Here is a 27,634-nt window from a genome sequence, read left to right as displayed (position 1 = left end):
CTGACTTTCCTTCTCATCAGAAAACAACGAGGAAGCACAAAATCGACGCAACTCTCTCTCATAAAACCCCAAATTTTTTGAACCTCAAACCGTGGCTCAACCACCTATAAGGAAGAACGGAAATCTGAGAACATCAGTCAACAACGAAAATCTAAGAACATCAGTCAAAAACGAAAATCTGAGAATATCGGTCAACAACGAAAATTGGTACCTAAATTTGATTTCATGGTTTTTTTTGCATAAAGTTTGAATTTATTGGCTTATACTAGATTTGGTGGTTTTACATGATTTGCTATTACTATTGTCTGGATTTAGTTTTGGATTTATGGGTTTTTTCTCTATATCTCTGATTAATGTTTTTCTCTTTCACTCTATTTCTTGATCTCATCTATAGCTATTTAATTAATCTTATTAAAGTTAATAAGCTAATCTGATTCCCTTATAGTTTCATATTTTTTTTAATAAATTTTTGGCCTCATCTCTATTTTTGCATGCCAACTGTTCGACTTAAGGCCTTCCCTCATTGATATACAAAACCAATTATATTGTTAGCACATTGTTAAGCAAAAGTAACTTGCTTTTGGGCACAATTTGGTTATCCTTTAATCTCCCAATTGAAACTAACTAGGGCTATAGTCATAGCACAATAGTGATGGTAAATATTTTAGCAAAATTGGTGTGTTTATAAAATACTTAGTATGTTGTGCAACACAAACAAAACAAAGTGTACCATGTCAAGGAAGAAGCACTGATAAAGAAACTGAAATACAGGACATTTAATATGCATTTTGATAGAAATATCATGTTGATATTTCTTTTGAGGTAAGTATGGAAAATTTTGTAAGGGAAAATAGATAGAGCCATTTTACTTTGCATTTTTTTAACGTTTCCAAATTCAAATGATCATATTATGTTTACTAAGCTCCTAGTTGCTAATTGGTGGAGGTTGGTTTAGCACACATCTAATACACCAAGACATGTTTCCACAAACTAGGAATTCTCTTTGCAAAATTTATTGACCAAAGAATGGCATATGCCTTCTCCAAGTGTATGATCTATCCTAAACATAACATCTAATACATGAATATTGCATGGTTTTTTAAGTATCAATATGTGAATTATTCACACACAATGCAATAATTGTGTTTTTTTGGTGCCAACAACTTGGGAATTTTTTTTCCATGGGCCGTAATACAAATTATGCACGTAATATGCTTCTAAATGACTCTAATTCCGATGATGATTTTGAGACAATTGCACTTCTTGCATTGGAAGAAGAATGATTAGAAAGAGAGAGGGCATCAACATCACATCGTGGTTCTGTTCTAGGCCATAGGTTCATCCAATGTGATCATGAGAAAGGCCAACAAAGACTTTTTCAAGACTATTTTGTAGAATCACCAGTATATCCTCCTAACGTATTTCAAAGGAGGTTTCAAGTGAGTCATTCTCTTTTTCTACGTATTAAATCTAATCTAGAAGAGAAAGATGAATATTTTGTTCAAAAAAGAAATACTGCTGGAGTTCTTGGTTTGTCTTCCCTTCAAATGATGATTGCCGCACTAAGGATGCTTGCGTATGGAGTAGCGGCATAATTTACAGATGAATATGTGAGAATTGGAAAAAGCATTGCAATAGAGAGTCTTAAAAAAATTGTTGAAGTCATAGTCAATATTTATTTTACAGAGTACTTGAGGTCACCAAATAGCAATGACTTGCTAGGTTGCTAAGAGTTGGTGAAAGGCGTGGATTTCCAAGGATGCTAGGGAGCATTGATTACATGCACAGGAAATGGAAGAATTGCCCATCGGGGTGGAAAGGTCAGTATACTAGTCATACTCGTGAGCCAACAATTATTTTGGAAGCAATAGCATTATATAATCTTTGAATATGGCATCTGACATGCATTTTTTAGGTTACCTAGGTCTCATAATGACATCAACGTGCTAGACCATTCTTTTATATTTACCAAGCTCGCTCAAGGCCGTGCACCTTCGGTGAATTACTCAATCAATAGTCATGATTATACAATGGGATACTATCTTGCTAATGGTATATATCCTTCATGGTCTACTTTTGTAAAGACAATCCAGCTCCACAAGGTAGAAAGAGAAGTCTTTTTGCTACAACTCAGGAGTCAACAAGGAAGGATGTAGAGCGTGCATTTGGAGTGCTTCAAGCACAATTTGCAATTGTTCGTGGGCTTGCACATCTTTGGAGAATAGAGACTCCTGATTACATTATGAAGGCATGCATAATATTACATGACATGATAATTGAAGATGAACGTGATGCTAATGGAGCAGAAGACTTTGATTATGAAAAAGTGCCTAAAAGCATCCCTACAACAGTGTCCCACGAGCCTACAGAAGAATTTAGTCAATTTGCAGTGTTCATTGCAGCCCATGTAAAAAATTAGAAATAGAGAAACTCATTCTGAACTCCAATCAGATCTCTTTAAGCACTTATGGCAACGATATTACGAGTCGTAGGATCATCTAATTTTAAGTTTTATGCTCGCATTAATTTTTATGTCTTTAGTCTTTATTGTAATTTGAAATTTCTATTCATTTATGTTAGCTTTCTACAAGTAAAATTTGATGTAATTTGAAATTTATCAAATCTATGTTAATCTTGAAATTTATCAAGTCCTTTTGAAAAATATGACTATTGAGAAATATTACCATTTGAAAAATATGACCCTAAAAAAAAGGCTATTGAGAAAATATAATTGTTGGAGAATTTGAAACCGTTGAGAAATTTAAAAATATAACTTTTAAGAATTTGAAAAATATAGTTGTTGGGAAAGAATAAAGAAATAATTTTTAAATAAAATGAAGAAAGGATAGAGAATCTGTTAGAAATTATATTTCAAAAAATAAGTATATAAAAAAAAATATTACTATTTATTTTCTAAACAGTACAAAAATTTAGAGAAACTACTGGAATACCGTAAAACACCATAATCTTAGAACATCGTTGGAGTTGGTGGTAACTTGGTATGACTGACTTTAAGGGCATTTTAACAAATCAATTTAAGCCCGAAATTTTGTGCCAGCGATTCAAGACCGAAACCCATATATACAGCCCATGGAAATCAGCTTATAAATTTGGTCCAATTTCGACCCACAAAGCCGAGCCCTAAAATCTACAAAATTTAGCCTTTAAAATCTGTAAGACAACAAAAATGGCCAGACTAGGCCCCACAAAGTAAAGCCCAAAGTCCGCCAATTTAGACTAAGGCTGAGAGTGAGACGACAACAACTAGGGCCTACAAGGTCCATCATTATTTAGTCAACAAGTGATTTTCAGCCATTTCTAGTTACCGGACAACAAAAATGGCTAGTATTTAGTCAACAAGTGATTTTCAGCCTTTTTTTTTTTTTTTTTTTGGTAGTCTTTGGTCAATCTGGTTACCTGATTTTCGAGGAAATCAAAATCAGATTTCTCTTTTTAAAGAATTCAGTAGTTTTCATTGTTTAAAGCTATTGAATACTAATGTCCAACAAATACATTAAATTTTCTCCATATATAGGAAATCTTTTAATGACTATGGGAACGAGGACCTCAACATTTGGGGCAGATTTTAGGAGAAAGATTTAAGCCATAAAAAAGTTTTCACATGCTTTTACACTCCTCTACATCCTTAAACATATTCAGCACATAGGGAGAAAAAAATCCTCCCATGAGTTTCTGAATGCACTAAACAGGAGTGTTTCATCTTCCTTTACCACATTACTTATAATTATCCTTTATTATGAATCCAACATTATGTTGTGTGAGCTGCAAATAGTGCTCTTTCCTTCTTTTGTAGGTTTATTGAGTGTTGTGTAATACTTAAAAGGCACAACTAGCCTTCTTCATCGTTCATGTAGACAAGAGTGGCAAATTTTGCTCCCTGAACTGAACTCAAGTCAGCAAGGAGGTCCAAACAAGTTCAGACACTTGATGAATCGGAAAACGACCCCAAACAAATGGTCAAACATGACTGTGCAGTTTACTTTCCTAGATTTTATGCTGTTGAGGGAAAATATTGCCTTGATTCAGGCTCGAGCAAGCATTGCTAATATGTAAATTAAGTTACGACTTAAAAGAGTTCAAAACTTTCTGCAATTTTTTTCACGTCTGGTTTGGAAAAAAGAAAGCTATTTCAGCGTTGTTAAGAATCTGTGTTACCAGAAAGGAAGAGAGAGAGAGCTAAACTATAAACTTAAACATGAAACTACGATAATGTCCGGTTCCGTTATTCTATTTACTAATCAAGATAATCCAAGTAAACGTTTAATTATGATAATGGGGACACCTAAACATCTCATTGCGAGGGGGGAAAACTAATTATCATTATTTTGAGAAGTTTAAAATGAACTATTCTAAGTCATGAAACATTGTTCCTAGCATGCATAAATACATATTTATTCTTATTCATACCACAACATATCAAATGACTGGTTTCTTTCTTCTTTTTTCTACCCACGCCAGGATGGGGGCAGCGTGAAAGTACAAAAAGATAATTTGTTCTATAGACTTTGGTTTAGTGGATGAAAGGTTAAACTACCCTTTTTTTCCAAAGTACTGCAGACCAAAAGCTAGGCCTAAAATCAACAAGGGCACCAGAAATTGCAAGATTTTAATTGTAAATCCTGGAGATTGGTTTTGTTGGGGAGGTGGATTGTGGTTTTGTTTGACTGGAACAGCCGGTTTGTCAAAATCACCAATGTAATATTTTTTCATCATCTCCTTTGCAGAGTCACTGTGGCCTACAAATTCAAACTCATCTGTTGCATCTCTCTCTGCAAAACTCTAGATGGATTAGTCAACTATTTTTTGGTTGCCAAGAGATTGTTATCATCATCATCACGAAGAGATTATTATTAATCACCCTCATTTAAAACAGAGAAATGAAGCAAATGACAAGAAGAGATTTCCTTACCGGTGGATGATATCAAAACTTCACCACCTCCAGGATGATCCTCCAGAAATGGGGTGACATCGTACACCTGAGATAGCATTTAAGCATTTACCAGTGAGCAAAATCATCCATTTGGGAGAATCAAATCCTTACATGATAAACAAATGGGGATTGTAGTTGAAGCTGAACTAAAACCCCCCCTCCCCCCTATAAACATCCATACACTGGGGCGCATGCACACACACACACAAATACATCCATACATGTCCAACAAATCTAATTCCATCCCATTCTCTTTTATTTTTAATCCTCTTGTTTACAGGGAAGATATAAAGGAAAGCCTGAAGAAATCTGCATGGGATCTTATACATCATATAGTAACGAATGATCCAACGAAATTGTTTTTAGTTTAACACATCTCATTCTAGAGATCAATTCTACTTACAACTTGGCCACATGGTTTCAGTGTAATTAATCTTTGTTTAATTAAGGTGGTTGTGAAATTGTGTGCTGACAATTTTCCCTAATCTAGAAAGTTGCATAGACAGTCCTCTTATCAATCACAAGCCATTGTAGCTTCAGATAATATGCTAATTAATATGTGAGTACTAAAGCAACACGGAGCACTACAATTTTCCCTCCTTTTCCTCACACTTTTACTTAATTTCCCTCGTTTTGAAAATCTGTCCCTGCAGAGAAGGGAAAATAAATCTGAAGGGGGAAGACCTAAAGAACAACCTTTCCTTTTGTCAGTTTGAACTTTGAGCAGAACATAAAAACATTGCCAGCAAGTAAGAAGCAGATGATAGAGAGTTTCGGATGATTATAAGCAAGTAAGAAGCAGATAGGAATTTGTCTTTACCAACATATTATCCACAAAACCAAGACAATAGTGGATAATATATATACTGAAAGAAACAAACCAGAAACTGAAATGATGTAGATAATTACAAAGTAAGGAGATCTAAGTCTAACAATAGAAGCCACAGAAAGCTTACGTACTTTCCCAGAGACTATAATCCAGCAGGTCTTCTTATTATTGTGCTTTGCCGCCTCTTCCAAGGTATAAACTTTGACATTAGAAGCCATCCTTGCCCCTAATACAGAGCTGGATCCCCCAAGAAATCAAAACATCAAATATAAATGTATAATATAAAAACAATGAACAAAGAAGAAATGAAAAAAATTAGGCAGAAATTTCATAGTTGGATTTGATAACAAAACATAACAGGAAAAAAAATAATCTAACAAAGATTAGATGAAATTTTTCTTACACAGGATAGAGAAAGAAGACGCAGTTAGAGAGAAGATGAGGAGGTCTGAAATTGAATGACAGTTTTCGCCTAAGTAGAGCTGACTATTTAGAATCCAACCATGACCAGTGCTAGTGGCATTACTTAACAAACCACAAATGTAGTTTCTTTTCAAAAGTTCACGTTGACTATGAGTTCTATGACTATAACACGAGCGAGCAAATCGTGATGGCTGAATACCGATGATCACTGAGTTGGTGCGCACACCTTGTAGTTGTCGGTGTTCACATCATGCGCTCCAATTAATCATTCCCTTTCCAAGTCAACTCTATTATTAGCTACCAAGTTTTGACATCACTTTTATGGAAAATGAAAAAAATTGCCAAAACATTAATTGTTTTTTTTTTCTTTTTTTATAAAAACTTTCTTTAATTAGATTATTAACCAATGTCGTACAACACTCGTTAACATTTCCCTTTTTTTAATTCGATATCTTTCGGTGGAAAAATTTGACCGAATTTCTTTATTCAAAACACAATATACTAGTGGTACTACTTTTTTTTTTTTTTTTTTATTTATGAACATACTAGTAGTACTACTAGTTTATTGTGTTACAGGATTTTTAGCACATAATGAAGTAATTATTTATTGTATAATATAAATTTATAAAATTTTAGATTTTAAGCGATAGTGTGTATATATAAAAGAATAAGGTCATACCTACAACTCAGAAAGTTAGGAATAGCACTTGTGGAAAGTTAGGGATAAATTAATTAGGGAGAGAGAGAAAATAGAAAAAAAAATTATAATATAATATTTTTCTATCATTAATTTGGTTAACTGGTATGACAAGTAATAAATGTTTAATAATAATATAGACAATTGACATTTTTTAACCTTTAGATTTAATAGAAATCCACGGTCTAAATATGGTGTAATTCTTGAGAAGTTACACCAAGTATAACTTTCATTTTATATATATATATATATATAAAGCGCAAAACTTAGGTACAGATATTTAGCCAAGTTCCTTAATTAATTCAAGTACATAGATTGAATATAATTTTTCTTATAAAAAATAATATTATTTTTTTATAACATTATTTGTGTTGCATTGATCAATTTAGTCATGTGTTTGAATTTAAATAGAGAATCTAATGTAAAGTAGTAAACAACTATAACTAAATTTTATCCTATATTATTTTTTATATATAAAGAGAATTGATACATCCACAACATTTTCACAGCACTTTAAAACAAATCATAAGTGGTAAGTTATTATTAGTTCTAATTCAAAACTATCATTAAAATTAATTTTCCAAACAAAAATAACAATCTATCACTTATAATTTGTTATAAAATATTGTCTCATTTTATTTATCGTATATAAAAAAAATGAGTGTATATATGTTTCCTCTCATTTTTAGCATGCGACCACAAGCCCAAGCGCAAGCTACTTGAACCCCACAAAAAGGGAAAGCCCAAATTTTGTAATGCTAGTCAATGAAGGCAAGTGACCACCTATGTAAAGCAAGTCTTTAGCATTGAACCTACCAAAGTGAACCCTGCACGCACTAGGCTTAGGAAAGCAAACCCAATTCATGCCGCAAGTCAAAGAAGGGTATGTGCGTCAGAATGGAAAGTGACTTGACAAGGGTCTTTTACAAGTTACAACGTGGAAATGCATCACGAGGGACCGGTAAATAAAACCTTCAATTCATTTGAAATATAATAGGATAGTGAATGAGCCGAGCTTTATCAAGTAGTAAATGTTTAAATTCGGTTTGACAATAAAAATAGAATGTTCAAACTTGGCTTGAGCTTGATACAAGCCTACAAATAATGTTCAAACTTGAGTTCATTATGAAGTATAAAAGTTTGAACTCGACATGGATTGGCTTGATTCATTAGTCAAGCCAAGCTCGAGCTCAATATCAAGCCCAAACTTAAACTCAATATCATGCTTTTGAGCTTGAGATCCAACATAAGTATATTATCAAGCATATATCAAGTTTATTATCTAGTCTATTTGGTTTGGATGAGTGGTTTCAACTTATAATTAATTAAAGTTCTAGAAAGATATGAGTTTACTTGTCAAGCTCATATTAATTTTATTACCAAACTCATAAATAAGCCTAGGCTCAACTTGTTTTGTTACATTTGTATCGAGCCTTGGTATTCACGAGTTTGTTCATGAACAATATTTTTTACTCAGGCTCTGCTCGTTTATTAAACAAGCCTAAAATTAAAACTTAAGTTTGACTTGTTTATAAACAAACAAATATGAACGAGCTTTTTATCAAGCCAAGCCCAACTTGTTTATGAACGGCTTGATTCATTTATAGCCCTAAATACAATATGTACTCTGAGGGAAAGCGTGACCCACGTCCCAATCAAAAGCCCATGGGAGGAAGAGCTGAGTTGTAACATTTTGCAGTGACTTTTGACTTTTGTTTATTAGTGTTTATCTATTTTTATATTTGAAAATTATTTTTGTATTTTTTGTTAATTTCTTATTATGAAATATAGAATGAATTTGATCATTTTTATTTGGGTTATATTTAATCTAGACTATAGTCAGAATAAACAATAATAAACAAAATAATTTCTCAATACAAATTTTTTCTTAGTTATAGTCTAATTAAAAAAAATAAACATGCTCACAAATTAAATATAATAACCAAAACTCAAAATCAAAACATACAGAAAAGAGTTCTAAAATTGAGCATATAAAAAAATTAAAAACTTATATAAGAGAACCGAACTTAAATGGGTGTCCATTATTTTGCTTTTTTATAGTAAACTTCCTTTGAAATTATATCCTACATGCAAATTCAGAAGCAAAAAACAATAAGTAAGATGAATTTATTATATTAAAACATAAGCATAAATTGCATCTTGGGAAAAAAAAAGTAAAAAAAAAAATACAACAACATGGGGTGTACTGTGTGGGATTTAATTATAGGGATGAATTTATTAGTTAGGAGAGATTATATCGAATATTCATGGCTTAATATATATATATATATATATATGGTTTAAAACTTAACACGTAGCACACCTGTGTTTAACTCTATTTAGTTTCCGTTACCCACCTCCATTAAAATCAAGGATAAAAATGTATTTTCTCTTCCCTTTTATGTCTCTCTCCTCCAAAAACAAAAAATAACATAAAAAACACAAACAAACAAGATCAAAATGGGCTATTTCAAGCCCAAGAATATGCATCTCATAGATCATGGCTCAAATAAATAAATAAAATTTCAAACCCATAACACAAGAACACAACATTTGTAAATATAGTTCAAAATTTTCAGTTACACAGATCCAAAACCCTTTAAATCCTTTGAATCCATACCCAAAACTTCTCTCATTTTTCAAACCCAAATTGTAATAAAAAAAAGTTTTAGAACCCAATCATAGATTAAACAAAAAATAGAAACAAACCAAACAGAGAATTTCAAAAAAAAAAAAAAAATGAAACCTACAACCCAAAAGCTTAAATTATGAAGCTTTTAGGAAAGAACCTCATCTTTCTCTCTTATGAGACGATCCTTGCTCTCTTTGTACAGAACTTAATGCTACCTTTGCACCCTAGCATACAAGAATGGCAGCAACACTATGGCTGCCACTCCAGTCATCAATGCAATCGACCAAAACCCCCTGGCACATGCTACATAATTCCAAACTCAACAAGCCACCTTGGAGACCCCAGCTCTCAGAATCTCCAAACTCAATTTCAAACCCCTCCTTATCTCATTAGCCACTTGGGGCTGTGACAACCTTCCTTTTTCCTCATCACCTTTAGAATTAGATGACACCGATGATAAGGAACTTGATTCTGGATCTGGGTCTTGAGTGGCTTCAAGTTCAACATCCAATAATGGAGGGTAAATGGAACAATTATCGTTGTAGGCCTTCATGGTGGATTGGAGGGTAAATGGAACAGTTATCGTTGAGGTAATTATTATCTATAGTAACTACCATATCTTGTTCCACAATTATGGGAGGGAGCTTCGGAAATAGGGTTTGGATTTGCTCCCATTCGTCCAAGGATTTAGGAACCTCAAAAGTTTATAAAAAAAATATGAAAACCCATGAAGCAAAGATAGTCGTGGTTGATCTAGGTTTTCGCTGCCACCATCGGAGAGAGAGAGAGAGAGAGAGAGAGATCAGCTAATTTACTCAGATCAACAACCTAGATTGACTTTCGGTGCAGTGGAACAAAGGGATAAATCTAAGTTTGAAAGAGAGAGACGATGAGAGTTTGAGAGAGAGAAATGATGAAATAAATGAGTTGGCCTATCAATTTGATCTTGTTTTGACACACAACTTTTTTATTTTTTTGGGAAAATTCCCTCTTTGATCTTGTTTGTTTGTGTTTTTTATGTTATTTTTTGTTTTTGGAGCAGAGAGACATAAAAGGGAAGAGAAAATACATTTTTACCCTTAATTTTAACGGAGGTGGGTAACGAGACTAAACAGAGTTAAGCACAAGTGGGCAAAGTGTTAAAGTTTAAACCATAGGTAGAGAAGGTGTAAATGAGCTAAACACAAGTGCGTTTACTGAAATTTGCCCTAAAATTTTATCTAAATTAAATTATTTTGTTAAATCTTATCCCTTAGTCAAGAGTTTTATAACTTAATATCCTAATAAAATATTAATTTAATAAGATGCAACTTGAGGGAAAAACAAAAAACAAAAAACAAAACAAAACAAAAACAAAAACGTGTGTGGGATTAAGTTTAGAAAATTTTGATGATAGACTTTTAGTTTCATTTAAATTAAAATTTTATTAAATATTATCCCTTAATTTGAGGGAATATATCATAACAAATAATATAAAATTAACTTACTAATTAGTTGTTCTTAAAATGTTAATAATAGACATTTAGTTAGAGTAAAAGTCAAAATGTTTTTTTTTTTTTTTAAAGAAAGAAAATGTGGATTGTTGTCTAAGATTTAAGTTTATAATTTTAGATAATAGACTTTTAGTTTGAACAGAATTTAAATTTATTGGAGTTTAAATGTTTAAAATTAATTTACTAATTAGTTGTTCTTAAAATATTGATAATAGACTTTTAGTTGGAGTAGAAGTCAAAATGTGGGTATTTTTTTAAGAAAGAAAATGTGGGTTATTGTTTGGGATTTAAGTTTAGAATTGTTTTTTTTATAATAATAGACTTTTAGTTTGAATAGAATTTAAATTTGTTGAAATTTAAATGATAATTTTTTATCTAAATTAAACCGTTGTTAAATATTATCACTTAATTTGAGGAAATATATCTTAACAAATGATATAAAATTAATTTTCTAATTAGTGAGAGTAGCCATTTGACGTAACCACGACTTCTAAACCCAACTTTTATTATATAATATATGATAAGATATTGTTTATTGTTTGGATTTTGGATTTTGTGTTTGCTTGTAGGCTGGTAGTGGTAGGATAAAACTTGATTGCGTATTTTGCAGGAGTGTTGGACCCATTTCCCCTTTGTTTTTAGCAAAAGCTTAGACTAGTGGTTGTCCTATCAACTTAGGGCAGTTATTTTAGGTGTAAAGAAAGGACACCCACAACATAAATTCTCTACATTTTACTTGAAATACTTTATCACCTCTATGACATTTGTTCTTACATATTTTTATTTCATATCTTACCTAAAAATCATTGTAGAGGTTTTTAAGAGATAATAGGTATGACTTATGATATAAATTGATGGATCATAATCTTTTTTTCTATTAAATAATATTGATGAGCTGCACACAAAATCCTACCTCTAACTTTAATGCTCCAAGTCTCCTATGAAAGGGAAAAACAATCCTAAATTCCTTGTAAAGATGACCATTTTAGCATTGGATTGAACAAACAAAAGCCAAATCTGACCCAAATGGGTGACCATGTGCCTCTATTGTGGGGTTGCAAAACCATAACTTAATTACGGGCCTATATGTATTTGTGGGGTTGGAAAATAGCCTAGAAAAAGACCCTCTCTCTCTCTCTCTCGTTTGAGGGTTTCATCTCAAAAACCCCAAGTTTTGTTTATCAATAAACATGTTTATCTCAAAATAACTTGATTTTTGTTCATCGATGAGAGTATGAGATTGTTAAGGTTGTGGTGATTAATTTATTTTTAAAACATGTGGGATGAAAGGGCTGTCCAACACATCCGAAAACCCAACCCACCCAAGAAACCCGACTTAATCCAAGCCGCCTGACTCGATTACTCTAGTGCTCAATGGTGGGTTAGTTCCTCTAGAAACCAACGTCGGCGAATCAATTGTGGATCTTGATAACACTTTAAAATGTATATTTATTACATATTTATTTGGTCATTATCTCCTTATTATTATGCTTAATTTGTATAATTAAGCTATGATTTGAATTAGTCCCTATTATTTATCTTTACATAATTTATTGAATAAAATTCCATTTATTATGTAATTTTATAGTTTCTAGATAATCATGTAAAATATGAGCTTATAAGAGTTTGTGGAAAAATGGAGGCTAAATTAGAATTAAAGAGGAGCTAAAAGACCATGCTAAAATATCTAAGGAGATGCAGCTGGAGTGCTTGGGTCGTTTACCATGTTTAGAAGTTTCAAATTAAGGAAAGAAATCAAAGAGGCATAATTTGAAAAGAAAAAAAAAATCATATTTGAGCACTGATCAATATTTTGGGCTTATCTCTTTTCTCAAAAGTCTAATTGACTCAAGGCTAGATGAGTTGGAACCTTGACTTATATATCTACAACTTTCTAGTTTTGAGTTTTTTGAAATTCACACTTTAAAAGGCCAAAATTAATTCACAAGTTGTTGTTGAAAATCTAAATGAAAATTAAATAGTCAAAAGTTTTATTTTCTTTATACACTTTTATGTTAGGGTTTTGAAGGGAGGCCATGAAGAACAAATTTTGCAGAGAAAAACTTGTATTTTATTATTCTCTCATGGTAGCCTAAGCTCTTAACTAGGGCTAGGGGTTAAGTTTCTTCTATATGATATGATAATTCATTGTGATTCTTTCTAAGATTTGAGACAACAACATATTTTCTTGTTCAATTAGATTTCTTTTGATGTATTAGTTCTTCCATGTTTTCAACATATTTGCTTTTCTAATAGTTTCAAATAGAAATCAAGTTTTAAAATGAATGGGTTTTTTTCTGAAAACTATTCTAACCGCATTATAAATCTAGGTTATCATGCTTTCTGGGATTATCTCAGTTCAATTGAATCACGGGTTTTTTATTGTCTAAGAAAAATCAATTATGAAATAAATATTTTCTTAGATCACAAAGAATTTCATATCGATATAAGGAAAAACCTCAATTCCCTGTTTAATTACATTGTCTTTGAATTTACCCCGCTCCTTATGGTTCGACCTCGGTACTCTAAGAATTATATTGCTACGATCTCCTACACTTGGGAATGATTATGAGCAAGCAAATCTCCACCCCTAAAACCCGAAAAACCCGATCAACTATACAAGAGTTTCCTGGCGAGATTCAAGCATTTTCAATGAGATCTTAGCTAGATCTAGATAGATTTCCAACAAATATTGTAGAGATTTCCTCCTAATCCAGTGGAAATCTAATTGAATTCGGTGAGATATCGCGAGATCCAGCAAGATCTCACCAATTTTTCGCTAATTTTTGTGTTATTTCTTCGAATTTCCACCTCTACGACATCGATCGCCACCCATTGAAGGCTCGGTCTGATCAATCTCTTTGGTTGGCGATGGGTTGAGATATCCTCCACACAATCAGATTAGGTTGGGTACAAGTTGAACCCAAACTCGATCTGGTCCAACCTATGGAAAACCCTACGGATGAATCGTTGTGACATGTTTTTCAATTTGCTAATAGTATTTGGTTTTTATTTACAAAACCCTTGAACTAAGATTGGTTCTTGCTACTTGGTTTCAATTTGCTAATATTAATTTTGAGAAGACTTGCACCAAACCGCTTCATCCTCTAGGGAACCTTGGTTTTGGATTAGAGACTTTAATACTGTACTTTCCCAAATTGACAAAAGAGATGGGAGTAGGGGTGTCAATTCGTGTTCGCGGGTCGGGTTCGTGTCGTGTCGAGCCATAAGTACTCTGCTATATGAGTTGACCCGAACCCGACCTGTTTAGTAAACGTGTCAAGAATCCTCAACCCTAACCCGACCCGTTTATTAAACAGGTTGACCCAACCTGACACGTTTAACCTGTTTAATTAATAAGTCATATAAAAGTTAATACAAATAACCTATTTAATAACCTGTTTGATTAATAGGTCATATATGACCTAAATAATCTATTATCAATTTTTATATATCTAAAATTAAAATACAATTACGGCCATAAATATAGTAATAAACATATAATTACAAAAAAAAAAATTAAGCAATAATAACAAAATTTAATGTCTTTATTATTTAAACAGGTCAAACAAGTCAGACGGGTTCACATGTGTGAACCCGAACACGACCCATTTATTAAACGGGTCAGCCGTGTCAACCCGAATATGACCCGAACCCATTTAGCCTCAACCCATGACCTGTTTATAAACAGGTTAGTCGTGTCGGGTTCACGGGTCGTGTCAGATTTTGCCACCCCTAGATGGGAGTACTCTAGCAACATCTTCTACTGATGGATTCACCTCTCTCATTAATCATCATAGCTTCATAAACCTTGATTTCTCAAAAAATCATTTTACATGGTCTATTAAAAGACATGTATTGCAGTAATTTCATGGTTTGATTCCTCCACAAAGATTCATTTGCTATGCGAATGATAACTAAATTGTACCTATCACAATAAAAGTCATTTGAGAGAAGCAAATTGAGTAACCCAGGTTAGCTTTGTATTAATTAGTTTATTTGAAAATTGTTAGCCTTTTTATTTTTTTTAGGTAGTTACAATATGTTGCAACCTTGCACCTTGAACTCTTTCCTCTCTAGAACCCAAGAGTTAGTTAAAAATGAAATAAAAACCAAGACCAAAAATCTAACTGGGGTATTTGGCAGCCTAAGTGGTCAAAGATATACCCACCACTAGGGTTGTCCACAAGTCAGGCCGGGTCGGTTTGTGCCTAACCCAAACTCGACCCGAATAATTTAGGTGGAAGAAAACGTAACCTGAAACTGACTCAAAAGATCTAATCAGATCTACTAATTCATGTCTCATCGGTTTCGGGTTGTATCTGGTCAGTCTCGGGTTTTATCACCAAAGTCGATATTTGGCCGATTTTGTTGAGATTCAGCCGATATCTGGCCCATTCTGTCGAGATCCAGCTGATATTTAGCTGGATCCGTCAAGATCTGGCCAGGCCTATCAATATTGAGCTGATATCTAACAAGACCCGACGAGATCTGGCCCAGATTTCGTCAGATAATGAAAATATCTCACCGGATCTCAAAGAATCTGGACTAAATCTCTACAAGATCTTGCCGAATCCAGTTTGAAATGCTTGAAAAATCGCCGGAAACAATAAATCTTACAGGCAAATCGGGTTTCAAAGGTTTTGAGAAAGGAAACCTGCAACCAACCCACTGATGTCAGGTTTAGAGAGCTCCAGACCCGCGTCCAACCACCGAAGTTGTTAGATCGGGTGGCGGCGGGTCAAGTACAAGCGGGTTGGGTGGGTGGGTGCCGCTTAGACACCCCTACCCACCACAAGGGTCAAGATACCGATAGGCGGCTGAAGAGCCATTGGAACTCTTGGTTTGTTGTTATTTATCACATAATAAAAAATCAAGTCAAGAAACATTCAAGAATTAGTACCATTTTCATTCTATTGTAGGCTTGTAGCATTAAAGTCCAATCCCACATACCTAACATGATGCATCCAAATGCCAAAACATAAACCATTGTAGTTTGTCAACTACGCAACAAATCAAACTTCAATCATACACTAAAGCCAAAACATTGGCGGAACCTTACAAAACAGAATCACATGGTCCAGTAGTTCATAAACAAGAAAACCTAATTAATATTGTCCTTGAAAAGTTATTTTATAACAATAAAAAAAAAAAAAAATACACATTTCTAGGAGACCAGGCCATTATTCAGATGAAATTTCAGACTGTAGCACCTGCAACAACAACAGGGAAAAATTATCAACAAACAGATATATCATGATGTTAATGGTGACTCTAATCATGATCAAATGAATCACTGGACAAACAGATAATGGGTTTCGTTCCCACTAGTACATCGAGCTGTGGCAGACATAGCAGGCCCATTAAAGAGAAATCGTGGGCCGAAGTAAAATTCGAATAAAATACAACCACCATTGGATTATAAGCATATCAAAGAATGATTGAAATTCATCAAAAATCAAAGAATGATTGGAATGTCATTATGTTGATACCTTCCTGGTTGGATTTATCTTTCGAATTGTATTGTAGAAGGGGCCCGTTACCAGTAGATGGTTTAATCATATTGAAGATGACAGTGAGGATGGCTTCTTTTTTGTGTACCCACCTTGTCCTTCTCATGCAAATTGCATAACACTTAAAAGAGTATGTACAAGTATAACAGGTTAATGAGCTCCTATAATACAAGAAGAAGGGTGAAAAAGTAGGGATGGCAATGGGGTAGGGTGGGTCCGAAGGATGGGGTCTTCGTCCCCGCCCCACATGATTTTGTCTTATCCCATTCCCACCCCTTGGGACCCTGCAAAGCCTCGTCCCATCCCATTAAACTCTACTTCTTGTTAATTTGCCCACAACTATTACAAATTTTTTTTAATAAAACCTACTTCGTTAATAAAAATATACTTGAAATTATAAATAAATTTATCCTATCAAATCAAACTAATTTTTAGCAAAAATTGAATAATATTATTAAAATGTTTAACAAGGCAATATCACAACAAAAACAAAAATCTCAAAATACAAAATCAATGATTCAATAGTATATAAATTTGTTTATAATAAAGACAAAAGAAAATGTTAAGATTGGTACCTTATTTCCAACCTTGCTAGAGAAAAAAGGAAAAAAAAAAAAAAAAAAGCCTTGTTGAATAAAATAAAATAAGTTGATGATATTTTTTTAAATTGTAGGATTTTAGAGTATGAAAAATTTACAATTTAGCCCTTATCAATGCAGGGCAGGGCGGGGCGGGTTGGGTCTAAAAAGTCTAAATCCATCCCCGCCCTGTCCCGTGGTGCGGGACTAAAATCTCATCCCATCGCCGCCCCATCACCTTTGCAAAGCGGGGAAAACCCATGTGAGGCGAAGCGAGGAGGGGTGGGTCAAGCGGAGCAAGGCAAAATTACCATCCCCTGAAAAAGGCTAGAGTATAGAATGTGAAATTACAAGGGACTTGCATTCTTTTCATTTTTGGACATAAAAGCTAAAGTTCCATACCTGGTCAATCCATTAATAATTGATGAGCAATGCTAAGTTCACCAAAAATATTTACATTTCTCCCGCGCCCCCCCCCCCCCCCCAACACAATTTATTAAAGTATCAAGTTATGATTGGTGTAATCAATTTCACACAAACCAATTCCAATATATTATTTCAATAATTATGAAATTTTTTTGTACCATTAGAGTTACTCATAATTGGTATGCAAAAAACGGAACCTTTTGCAGCCTACCAGACCAAAAGAAACGACTAGAAATAGAAATGTAGCATTTTGTTCATGAATTTGGCCTTTAAATTTGGCAATATGTCCCATTTAGACTAGATGACGGCAAGACTAGGGGACATGTGATTTGTTTTCTCTTTTTTTCCCCTCTTTTCCATTTGGGAATTGAAGTTCTAAGGACATCGAATTTTCTCTTCTTTCCCCAGATGTTATGACATTCGGAAACGGGACATGGCCACGTTAGTACTTTACCCAATTATTGGGTGTTCAAGATTGACATCGAATCACAATTATTGAAGGACACTTTGCACTACAATGAAAATTTAGTTCACATTTTAATTACCTGCTCTCAGTTAACCATGCTACACAATTTGTAAATTGAAAAAAAAAAAAAAAAAATTGCGAATGAATATGGGGGAAAAAAACAAAATTGGGGTTCTCAATAAATTGTGAAGAATACCTTGAGTTGGAAGTAGAGTGACTGATTCAGAGACTCCATGTTCATCATTGGTGATAACTCCTGTTTCTCCAGGCGTCTGACTTTCTGATTTGTGTATCTTGACTTCAAACTCTGGATGGATCTTCCTCTTCAACATTTTCCTCATAAGCTATAGCATTACAAAAAAGTTAACTAATTCATTGAACTTAGCTAACTCCATTAAAGGCCTCTAAGATTAATACTCTACTACCTTATGGCTACCTAATTAAAACAAACAAGTAGCAATTATTCAATACTAGCAAAATAAAATGTCCTCATACCAAGGAAAATAAAATGCAAATCATGTCATAAACCTCAATGATTTAGGCATTTAATGACTATAGTACCATCCAGAGTCTTGTAATTTTATGGCATTACCCGGTTTCTCTTACGAGAAGAATCAAGGTTCAAATCACTATTCTCCTCTCCTACTTGTTATAACAATTTTAAAAACAAAAAACAAAAAAAAGACTATGGTATTAGAATGACACTCACAAAACACCAATGGGTGAATTTAAAGATTCAAAATGGTGCATGAGGGTGACAAAAAGTAGTAGAGGTGTAGAGAAAATAATATTACTCACTCGTTGCAGATTTTTTATCGGACTTGAATCCTCTTTAACTCCTTTGACACGAGGAATAAACTTCTTGGCAAAAGAAAGACCATTCTTGGTTCGAAGCACTGTTTTTTTACCAGGATTTGGGAAGAAGTGGTCGGGATCAAGTTTCTCTTTCACATCAGCATCAGCCAAGAAAAGGTCGGCCAGTGTTATTCTTTCTCCCTTCTTTTTCTTTTCCTCTCCCTCCCTGTTGTCCAATTCATCATATTCTGGAGGAGTTAGAGGAACACCATCAACAGTCATAATCACATCAGATTTACAAACATTAATGTCATGGTCAGGGTTTGATTCCAAATCCTCAAAATTGTGTTCAAATGTTGTGAACATCAATGGATTCAGCTCTTCATGTTGGGCATTTTCGTCGCTGTCATCACCATCCCCGTCCTCATCATTGGAATATTGTCCAACTTCAGCCTCCTCAATATCATCATCCTCTTCCTCACTTTCCAAAACCAAATATTCCTTTTGTTGGTTAAAGGGTTTTAGAGGATCAAACCCAAACGTTCCAATGGTTAGAATGCCATCCCTCCAACCATCAAGCACTTCAGCAAGGGCCACTTGTTTCAGTAACGCTTGCTTGTCACTGTTATTAGTAGTTGATTCAGTTGTTTTCACGTTTCGAGCAAGCCCATCTGTGCAAAAAAACAAAATGTAAATAGAAGATACATATATATAGATCATACAAGCTTTATTTGTGTCAATTTTAGCAACAAACGTAGCATAAAAGCCAATAGTGTACTTGACAAGAATGGCTGAACAAGAATATTACAAATTAATGCATGGAATATCTGGTTTTTTAAGTAGAAATTCATAAAAACCAAAGTGACAAAAATCAAACCCTTGAGGACAGTGTGATGAAACCTCTTGTGTACCCAGTTGAAGATCTGCCACAGGAAAGAAAATTAAAAAAATAAATAAATAAGTGTGCTCGTAAGAACATGTGAAATACATATAGACATATAGTCTAGAAAAACAATGTGCATGCTTCTTATTACCTTCATTTTTTTTTTCTTCTTCTCTCTGCAAGTTGGTGAGTGAGTAGTCTGCAGGTACAAAGGAAATGTCAAAGTGATTGAAGGAAGGGAGTATTGGGAATGCCTAAAAGAAAGGGGCCAACTGTATGGGGATAATCAGGGGAAGACACGTGTCCAGGGAGTGTGGGGCCTTGGATTTAGCCATGTTTGTGGTGCATGGCCTGTTTGACGAGCCACCATGTTGGGTCTCTCTGGCTTGATCGATGTGCCGAAATTCTCGATATGATGTGCTTACTGCTTACTGCTTTTCTTCTATGTTGCATGCTCTATTTATTACCACACCAGCTAATGACATTCCAATTTTGCATTAAAAATTTTAGAAAATTGTTAGTTTATATTGTACTAGCAATGTTGTAAACTTATATTGTAAACACATTAATTGAATGTGGCAAATGTTATACACATTTGCAATAAGTTTACATGGCTAATACAATGAAAATCTTTGAAATTCTCCAAAAACATTTATGTTAAATTACACTTTCTAAGTTTTTTTTTTTTTTTTTTTTTTAAATAAAGGAAGTGGTGTCCTAGTATTTGGCAAGCTATTCCACTTCGTACAAATAAAACACGCTAAAAACCCCAATGATTAATAGGGTCCGTTTGGATACCGCTTATTTTGCTAAAAACTGAAACAATTAAAAAAAAAAAAGTTACTATTCACGTGTTTAGCACTATTTATAAGCCTAAAATTACTGTTCATAGACAATGAACAGTGCCAGATACATGTCTAGGGAAACAAAAAAAAAAAAACACAGAAAACGCAATGCATTAAACACAATACCCAAACGCCACCATAGTGTGGTAGATGAAATGAAATTTAGGATCTTTAGGTTTATATACGACACATCCTTTAAGTCCATTGAACCCAACACCTGTGTTTCTGAAATGACTAACCCTCTAAGTTGATCTGTTTTCATTTTTATTTTTATAGGTATAATTTTTTCAATCAAGTCCTTCAACTTCCATCCTATTTTCAATATAGCATTTTTGTCTAACTCCATCCAAATCTCGTCTGGAGGAATATTCGAATCCTGGTTCTCACATCAGTTTATCTTTTGGTTGGATTATAATTATTTTGATCCATTCGAATATTGATTATTGAATTGATGTTCATATCAAAGAACCTGATTAACCATGGTGAATAAGACCAAATGATTCTTGTTATTGGGCAACGAATAAATATGTTAGAGATATATTAAGAACAATAGTATTGGCTGAAGACTAATCATGCTTTGCGTGCAAGCCAAACTTCATAATTTTACTTTAAGTCTATTAACCATAGTTAATATGTGGTTAGTTTAATGTTTAGATTCCTATAAATTCTCATATTGGGTTCATTTTGTAATATAGGATTTTTTTTTTTTTTTTTTGAGAGAGTTTCAACCTATGGCGTCTGCACCTAATGATAGCTCTTTATCATCAAACCAAGAGACCAATCAGTTTTTGGTTTAATGTTTAGATTCCTATAAATTCTCATATTGGGTTCATTTTGTAATATAGGATTTTTTTTTTTTTTTTTTTGAGAGAGTTTCAATCTATGGTGTTTGCACCTAATGATAGTTCTTTAACATCAAACCAAGAGACCAATCAGTTTTTGGTATAAGCGGGGATTTAACCCCAGATCTCTTATATAACCATAAAAAACTTTACTAGTTGAGCTAACTGAAACCCACTTGTAATATAGGATTTGAACGTGAATTGTAAGACTAAACCACATAATTTTTCTATGTTCTTCTTTTTATGCTTCCATTTTTGGTTCCACATCTATTTTCTTCACCTCCAATTTATTTATTTTTTCAGACAAATGAGGATATTCAAACCTCTTTAAGTATCTAACTATTCTTTCAAGTGCAGGCAAACAGTTTCCTTGTCTCACACACACACTAGGTTATTACATGTAAAAATCCCTTAGAGGTCCCTAAAATATTGGCAAGAGGTTTCAAACCCATAATTTCATGAATATAATAAGGCCTTAGGAACTATTAAGCCAATCCCTTGGAGTTATCACCTCCAATTTATTAAACATGGAATCATAGTATGATTAACATAATAGAAACTCTAGAGTCTTCTCCTCAACTCCAATTAGGATGCATTTTGTTTTAGAAATTAATTCTTATACTAATAATGCCCAACTATATTCTTCAAAATTAAATATTAAAAAAAAAAATTAGTCTTTCCTTTTTCTTTTTTTTTTTTTTTTTTTTTTTTTTTTTTTTTTTTTTTTTTAGAGATTGTTATAGTATGCTGCTAACCCCTTAAACCCTTCTTTCCTAGACCTCTAAGCACTTTATGCATTAGAAAGTGTCAATTAAGCTACAGGGCTCTTGGCTACTTTTCTTTAGCTTCCATAAATTTTTCCATATTTTTCCCTCCAATGGACTACTTTCATTGTGTATAGAATTATGAGTTATCTAATAAGCTGACTTTGTTGAAATATTCTCCAGCGAAAAACAGTCCTATGAATGAACACGCATGAAACATTTGATCATCGTGAGTTGTTGTTGTTGTTGTTTTTTTTTTTATCCATTTGATTTTCGTGAGTTTCATGTGTAACATTCCAATATAAACTTAAAATTTTATCTAATGAGATGATAATGGTAGGCAATATACAAATTACAACCTTAAAGTTTTCAATTGTAATTTTTGTTCTGTTTATTTGATTTTTGTCATTTTGGTCTCGTAACTTCACATTTGCTGTCACCTTTAGCCCTTTTTTCCATTATGTTAAAAAAAGTTGGCATTAAGAACTATCATGACTTATCCACACACACACACACACAAAAAAAAAAAAAAGAAGAGGGGGGAAAGGACTAATGGTGACATTAAATATGAATTTACAATACCAAAATGACACAAATGAAACTTACAAAACCAAAATGAAAATTTAAAAAAAAAAATTAGTATTAAAAAGTTAATTTTTAATAGATAGCAAAAGTTATATGGACGGAATGACCAACGGTGACAACAAATACAAACTTACAAGACCAAAATTATAAAATATATATATATATATATATATATATAAACATACTGGTCCAAAATAACAATTACCAAACTGATAAAAAAAAAAAAAAAAAAGTAATTCACATTGTTGCGTAACTTTTAATATTTCTTGGTGCGAGACTACGAGCAGTCAAGGTCCAACTTAAAGTTTTTGACTTAAAGAAGACCCGTGATTAAATAGATAAAATGAGTGAAAGGAACTATGGCTAACATGATGGGGCTCACCATTATATGAGACTTACCTATTGCCATAAGACAACTCAATGTTTTTCTTCTTCATTTTTAATATTTTAAAGAAGAAGATTTTTTTAAAGAAGAATTTACAAACTTTAATTCTATTCAACTCAATTAATTAACAAGTACATTATAAAAACATTCAACAATTAAGGTCAGTTCCAGATAAATTCTAAGAAAAATTCATTCAACAATTAGCAGGGACAAGAGTATGAGCATGAAATTGAAATTCTAGTTCTGCATTGGAAAAATAACTTCCCCAATTTTCTAGTACAGGTTCCTTTTCTCATTGTTTGTTGCCCAGACAGGTCTCACCGGTAAGCATATCATTGACTGATGTTAGGGACTTATTTTTCACAATATTTTTTTTTATAACTTGTTAAGGTAAAAAGTTTTGATCCAAGTTTTTTTTTTTACAAAAGTGATTGGAACAAATTTACAGCATATCAGTTCATCATTGATGCTATTTTTTGTAATCCACTAGTCATTAGTCACACTCACAACACAACATGTCACATTAATAATTATGAAAAAAGTTAATAAGAATAACTGAATAAGTGACCCTTAACTTGTTGCATCACCTCAGGTGTTAAGTTGCAAAGTTAACACTTTTCGCTTATAACGGCATGAAAGTTCCTTTGCCTTTTTCTTGGACCCAAAAGTATCACTTTTCTCTCAAGATTCCATCCATTGATTGGGCTGGACCTGGACTTGACCGATTGCACCTTACTGCCAACCTGTATTGCTTTATTAATAAGGACTTCATTTCAACCACTAATTTTATCTTTTTTTTATTTATTTATTTATTTTATAATTCAATAACACTGGAGGGGAAAATTTGAATCTTAAATTGGAAATGCTAAAAAAATTTAATTAAGTTACAAGGCTTTAACAGCTATTTTAACGAATTGTGACAAAATGTGTGATCATGAAAGAACTTTTGATAAAAGCCTCTAACCTAAAAAATTGAGGACTTTTGAGCATAACTTCATGTCACGCTTCCTTTCCCCGTACATGAAGCATCACTTTCATGTTAGGACCATCTCTGTACAAATGAAGCACCATATCGTGAGCTAATTGGTTGTGTACAAATGGATCGCTATCATGTTTTTCTTGTTGTGGCAAATTAAAAAACTACAGGCTAGCTTTAGCTAGCTAGCACCCATATGGGCAGCTAAGACATTTACATATAGAACGTACCATGAAAATCAAAGCTTAGCTGGAGCAGGTTTTAATAGAGCTTAGCCAAAGGGAAACATAGCCATAGAAGAAATCGAAGTCATATCGATGGTACTGTTTTTTGACCCTTAGTAACTTGTCTGGTAGCAACAAAGGCTAAAAAGCCTAAAACGAATAAGGATGGTAAGCATGGACTGTAGGCTCTCTGGCTCTTGTTGCTGCCTAAAAGCTACTAAAATGCTTCGGATTCTTCTTAAAGCTAACTAATCTAATCTTTCAAATGTGGTGTGGGACATCGTTGGTCCTTCCTGATAATTACAAGCATACATTTTTGGGTCACAAAAGAAGCAAAATTTAGGCAAGAAAAATGACTTGATTCTTCTTATGCTGAAATCTGGTGAATGACAAAGCACTTTAATGCATAAAAGATTTGTACAGTCCATGTTGTATCCCACTTTATGTAACCATTTCGTGTGCACTCCTATCATTCCAACTGCCACTCACATCTTCTTCGATGTCATACTCAAGGCAGTTTATTAGCACTTTTTTTTTTTTTTTTTTGTTTGATAACGGAAATTATTAGAGGGGTTGAGAAACATAAATAATTCGGGATATATAATAGAATAGTGGAAGCATTCATCAAAAGTCTTATAGTTCAATTAGTTTTTTTGGCGTTTCCTACACGAAGCCCTTATAACTAAACCAGGCTGTTATTAAGAGCCGAATCAGAATTTTAATCTCTAAGGGTCAAAGTATGGGATATAAATTAACATAAATTTATGATATGGGGGTAAATTTTATGTTGTGTTTGGTTTGGTTTGACGGAAAATGTTTTTCGACCATAAGATATTTTCAGGTGAAAATATTTTTCTAAAAAGAAATTATTTTCAAACATTTGGTTGCATTTCTGAAAATACTCTGGAAAATATTTTCTAGTATTTGATTGCAATCTTGAAAATGTTATGGAAATTTTTTTTTTTTTTACTACTTTCTCACATTTTCTCATTTTCCAAGCGTGTATATAATAAAAAAGATGAAATTTTAGATAAAAACATTGTGATGAGGGACTAGCAGCCACTAAGAGCGATGGTTAGCCACCAAAGACTAGGGACTTTAGTGGGGGGTGGTGGTTGGATGGCAAACAATGGGGGGTGGGGAGTGGATAAGTCTTGGATGAGGGGGAAAATTATTTATGGACAATGAAAGCGTAAACTAATTTTCACCATAACTACCTTTATTTTATGGTCAACCGGAAAATATTTTCGGTTGACCAACATTTTCTGTTGCCCCAAACATCCGTAAATACACAAAAAAAAAAAAAAAAAAATCTAAAAAATCAATTTTCGTTGAACCAAACACAGTTATGCATATAATTTTGGGAGGTCATCACCACCAGAATTTTTAAAAATTAGCCTCATTTATAAAGACCAAATTTTACAATCTCATTTTTCTTTTTCTTATTCTTTTTCTTTTTCTTTTTTTTTTCCAATGGATGATAGTTTAGCCCACCAAAGTGGTAACGACTGATTAACAAAGCTTCCCCTTTTACAACAAAAACGCACTTTCATTTGTTCAAAGTTGTTGGTGAGAATACAAATAAATAATATAGAAATTACAATAATTTGTAAATTATTACAAACAAAATTGGGGTGAGACATGAAAATCGGTTCTCTTTAAGGGACTTCAAGCTCTGTACGATTTGCAATGCCCATGAATAGATGCAATGGACATACTGTTTAACTTCAATGATTGAGGCCCTTTAACAAACAAACAGTTTTTCTACAATTACTATAATTGCCACAACGTTTTCCACAATTTAATGAAGTGATTGACTATGAATTGTGGATATACATCTTTACATGGACTCATCACTTTTTTTTTTCCACCACTCATAGCCAATCACTTCAAGTAGTGGCAAAAGCTATGTCCCTAAGCTTTTTCATTAACAAAAGCCTAGTGAAAATCATTAGGAAAACTAATGATTATTGAAAGGCTAAAACTATTTCTTTGGAAGTTAGCTTGAAAACTAATTTTGAGGAATTTTATCTAATCCATTACGTGATGAATTATAAGACAATCTATATGTAATATTTAAATAAGTAGCACGATTCATTAAAAATGTCATGTAACTGAAAGTATTTATGCTTTCTATTAGATTGCTTGTAGGCTTGGAATTTCTTTCACACAGAACAGATTGTCAAGAATTTAATCCCTCTCTCTGAAAAAATTAATAACTATTTTTTTATTAACAAAGTAAAAATGAAAAGAGATAAAGATTTGGTCCCCCTAAATTAAATAAACTTTGATGCAGCTACTCAGGGCAAAAGATCAAGTCCTAGCAACAGTGTGTAGGAATCATAATTAAGACAGAAATTCTCCATGTTTGGAGTCTTTGGACTGAATTGGTATCAAACAATGATCCTCTCATGGCCGAGTCAAAAGCAACAAGTTTGGTTGTGTTCAAAGTATGAGATGCTGGTTTAGTAAGCATCATTCTCCCAGGAAATGCAATAAATGTAATTCAATCCCCACATTGCATAATTCATTTGTCCATTGAATTCCTGATCATTGCTGCCAAGAATGCTTTGTCTTTTTTCTCTTGTTGGGAATGCAGTTCATGCATTTAGAGAAGGTAATGTATTGTACATGTGTTGGCAAAATGCCCTCTTTTGTAATTTGGAAGGAACTATCTCTGTCACATCTCTTCTCTGTAGAGTCGTAGACTGTAGTCAGTAATTGAATACTTCCCTTTTATCTAATGAAATGTTATTCACCAACAAAATATGCTAATCACCTCACTTCGTTGTCCTATTTCAAATTCAAATGAAACAGGCATACCGAAGTCGGTGTTATTGCTTGATATTGATTGAGACAACAACAAGCTCATTAATAATTTGAGCTTGAACTCCATGCAAGTTTTTTCCCCCCTTAAAAATAGGTTAAAATACAAGTTGCATCATTTAGTTTTGCCTAAAATTTATTTCATTATTTTTGTTCAATTCAATACTCTAACGTTCAATTTTTGTTCAATTTTGTTAACTTCAATTTTGTTCAATATAAAACATTAAAACTACATTGTTTTGGGGGGTCCTTAATAGCTAAATTTTGACAAAGATTAATGGAGAGGGCTAAATTGAACAAAGTTGAAAGTTGAATAAATGAAAGTGAAGTTAGAGATCATAATTGAATTTTAAGCAAAGTTAGAAGGCGCAATTTGTAATTTAGCCAAAAAAAAAAACTATATATTTGACTACTAATTTACAAGATTTTAAACTACAGGGTTTATTTTGAAATTAGGTATAAATTATAGGGTTTAAAATAAAGTTTTCCCTTGGAAGTTTT

The 27,634-nt window shown here is 33.0% G+C and overlaps 3 protein-coding genes across 3 annotated transcripts; 1 reads left to right on the top strand and 2 right to left on the bottom strand.

The window, feature by feature from the left end:
* The first annotated feature begins 1,791 nt into the window (after positions 1–1,791).
* Positions 1,792–2,419, top strand: LOC115956962. The gene is made up of 3 exons (XM_031075221.1): positions 1,792–1,820; positions 1,916–2,052; positions 2,094–2,419. The coding sequence occupies exons 1-3, from the start codon at positions 1,792–1,794 to the stop codon at positions 2,417–2,419; spliced, it is 492 nt and encodes a 163-aa protein (XP_030931081.1).
* A 1,896-nt stretch (positions 2,420–4,315) lies between these two features.
* LOC115958086 (cytochrome b5-like) lies at positions 4,316–6,382 on the bottom strand. Its single transcript, XM_031076447.1, has 4 exons — positions 6,184–6,382; positions 5,912–6,017; positions 4,931–4,997; positions 4,316–4,790 (listed from the first exon to the last, which is right to left on the bottom strand). The coding sequence occupies exons 2-4, from the start codon at positions 5,996–5,998 to the stop codon at positions 4,552–4,554; spliced, it is 393 nt and encodes a 130-aa protein (XP_030932307.1). The 5' UTR covers positions 5,999–6,017; positions 6,184–6,382; the 3' UTR covers positions 4,316–4,551.
* A 9,556-nt stretch (positions 6,383–15,938) lies between these two features.
* Positions 15,939–20,145, bottom strand: LOC115955049. Its single transcript, XM_031073086.1, has 5 exons — positions 19,838–20,145; positions 19,681–19,726; positions 18,807–19,474; positions 18,205–18,352; positions 15,939–16,238 (listed from the first exon to the last, which is right to left on the bottom strand). Exons 1-5 carry the CDS (start codon positions 19,841–19,843, stop codon positions 16,225–16,227), a joined length of 882 nt encoding a protein of 293 aa, XP_030928946.1. The 5' UTR covers positions 19,844–20,145; the 3' UTR covers positions 15,939–16,224.
* Positions 20,146–27,634: the final 7,489 nt, after the last annotated feature.

This window comes from Quercus lobata, chromosome 8, assembly GCF_001633185.2.
Source record: "Quercus lobata isolate SW786 chromosome 8, ValleyOak3.0 Primary Assembly, whole genome shotgun sequence".
NCBI classification, from domain to species: domain Eukaryota; kingdom Viridiplantae; phylum Streptophyta; class Magnoliopsida; order Fagales; family Fagaceae; genus Quercus; species Quercus lobata.
The sequence above is the reverse complement of the archived record's forward strand: the minus strand, read 5'-3'. Positions and strand labels throughout refer to the sequence as shown.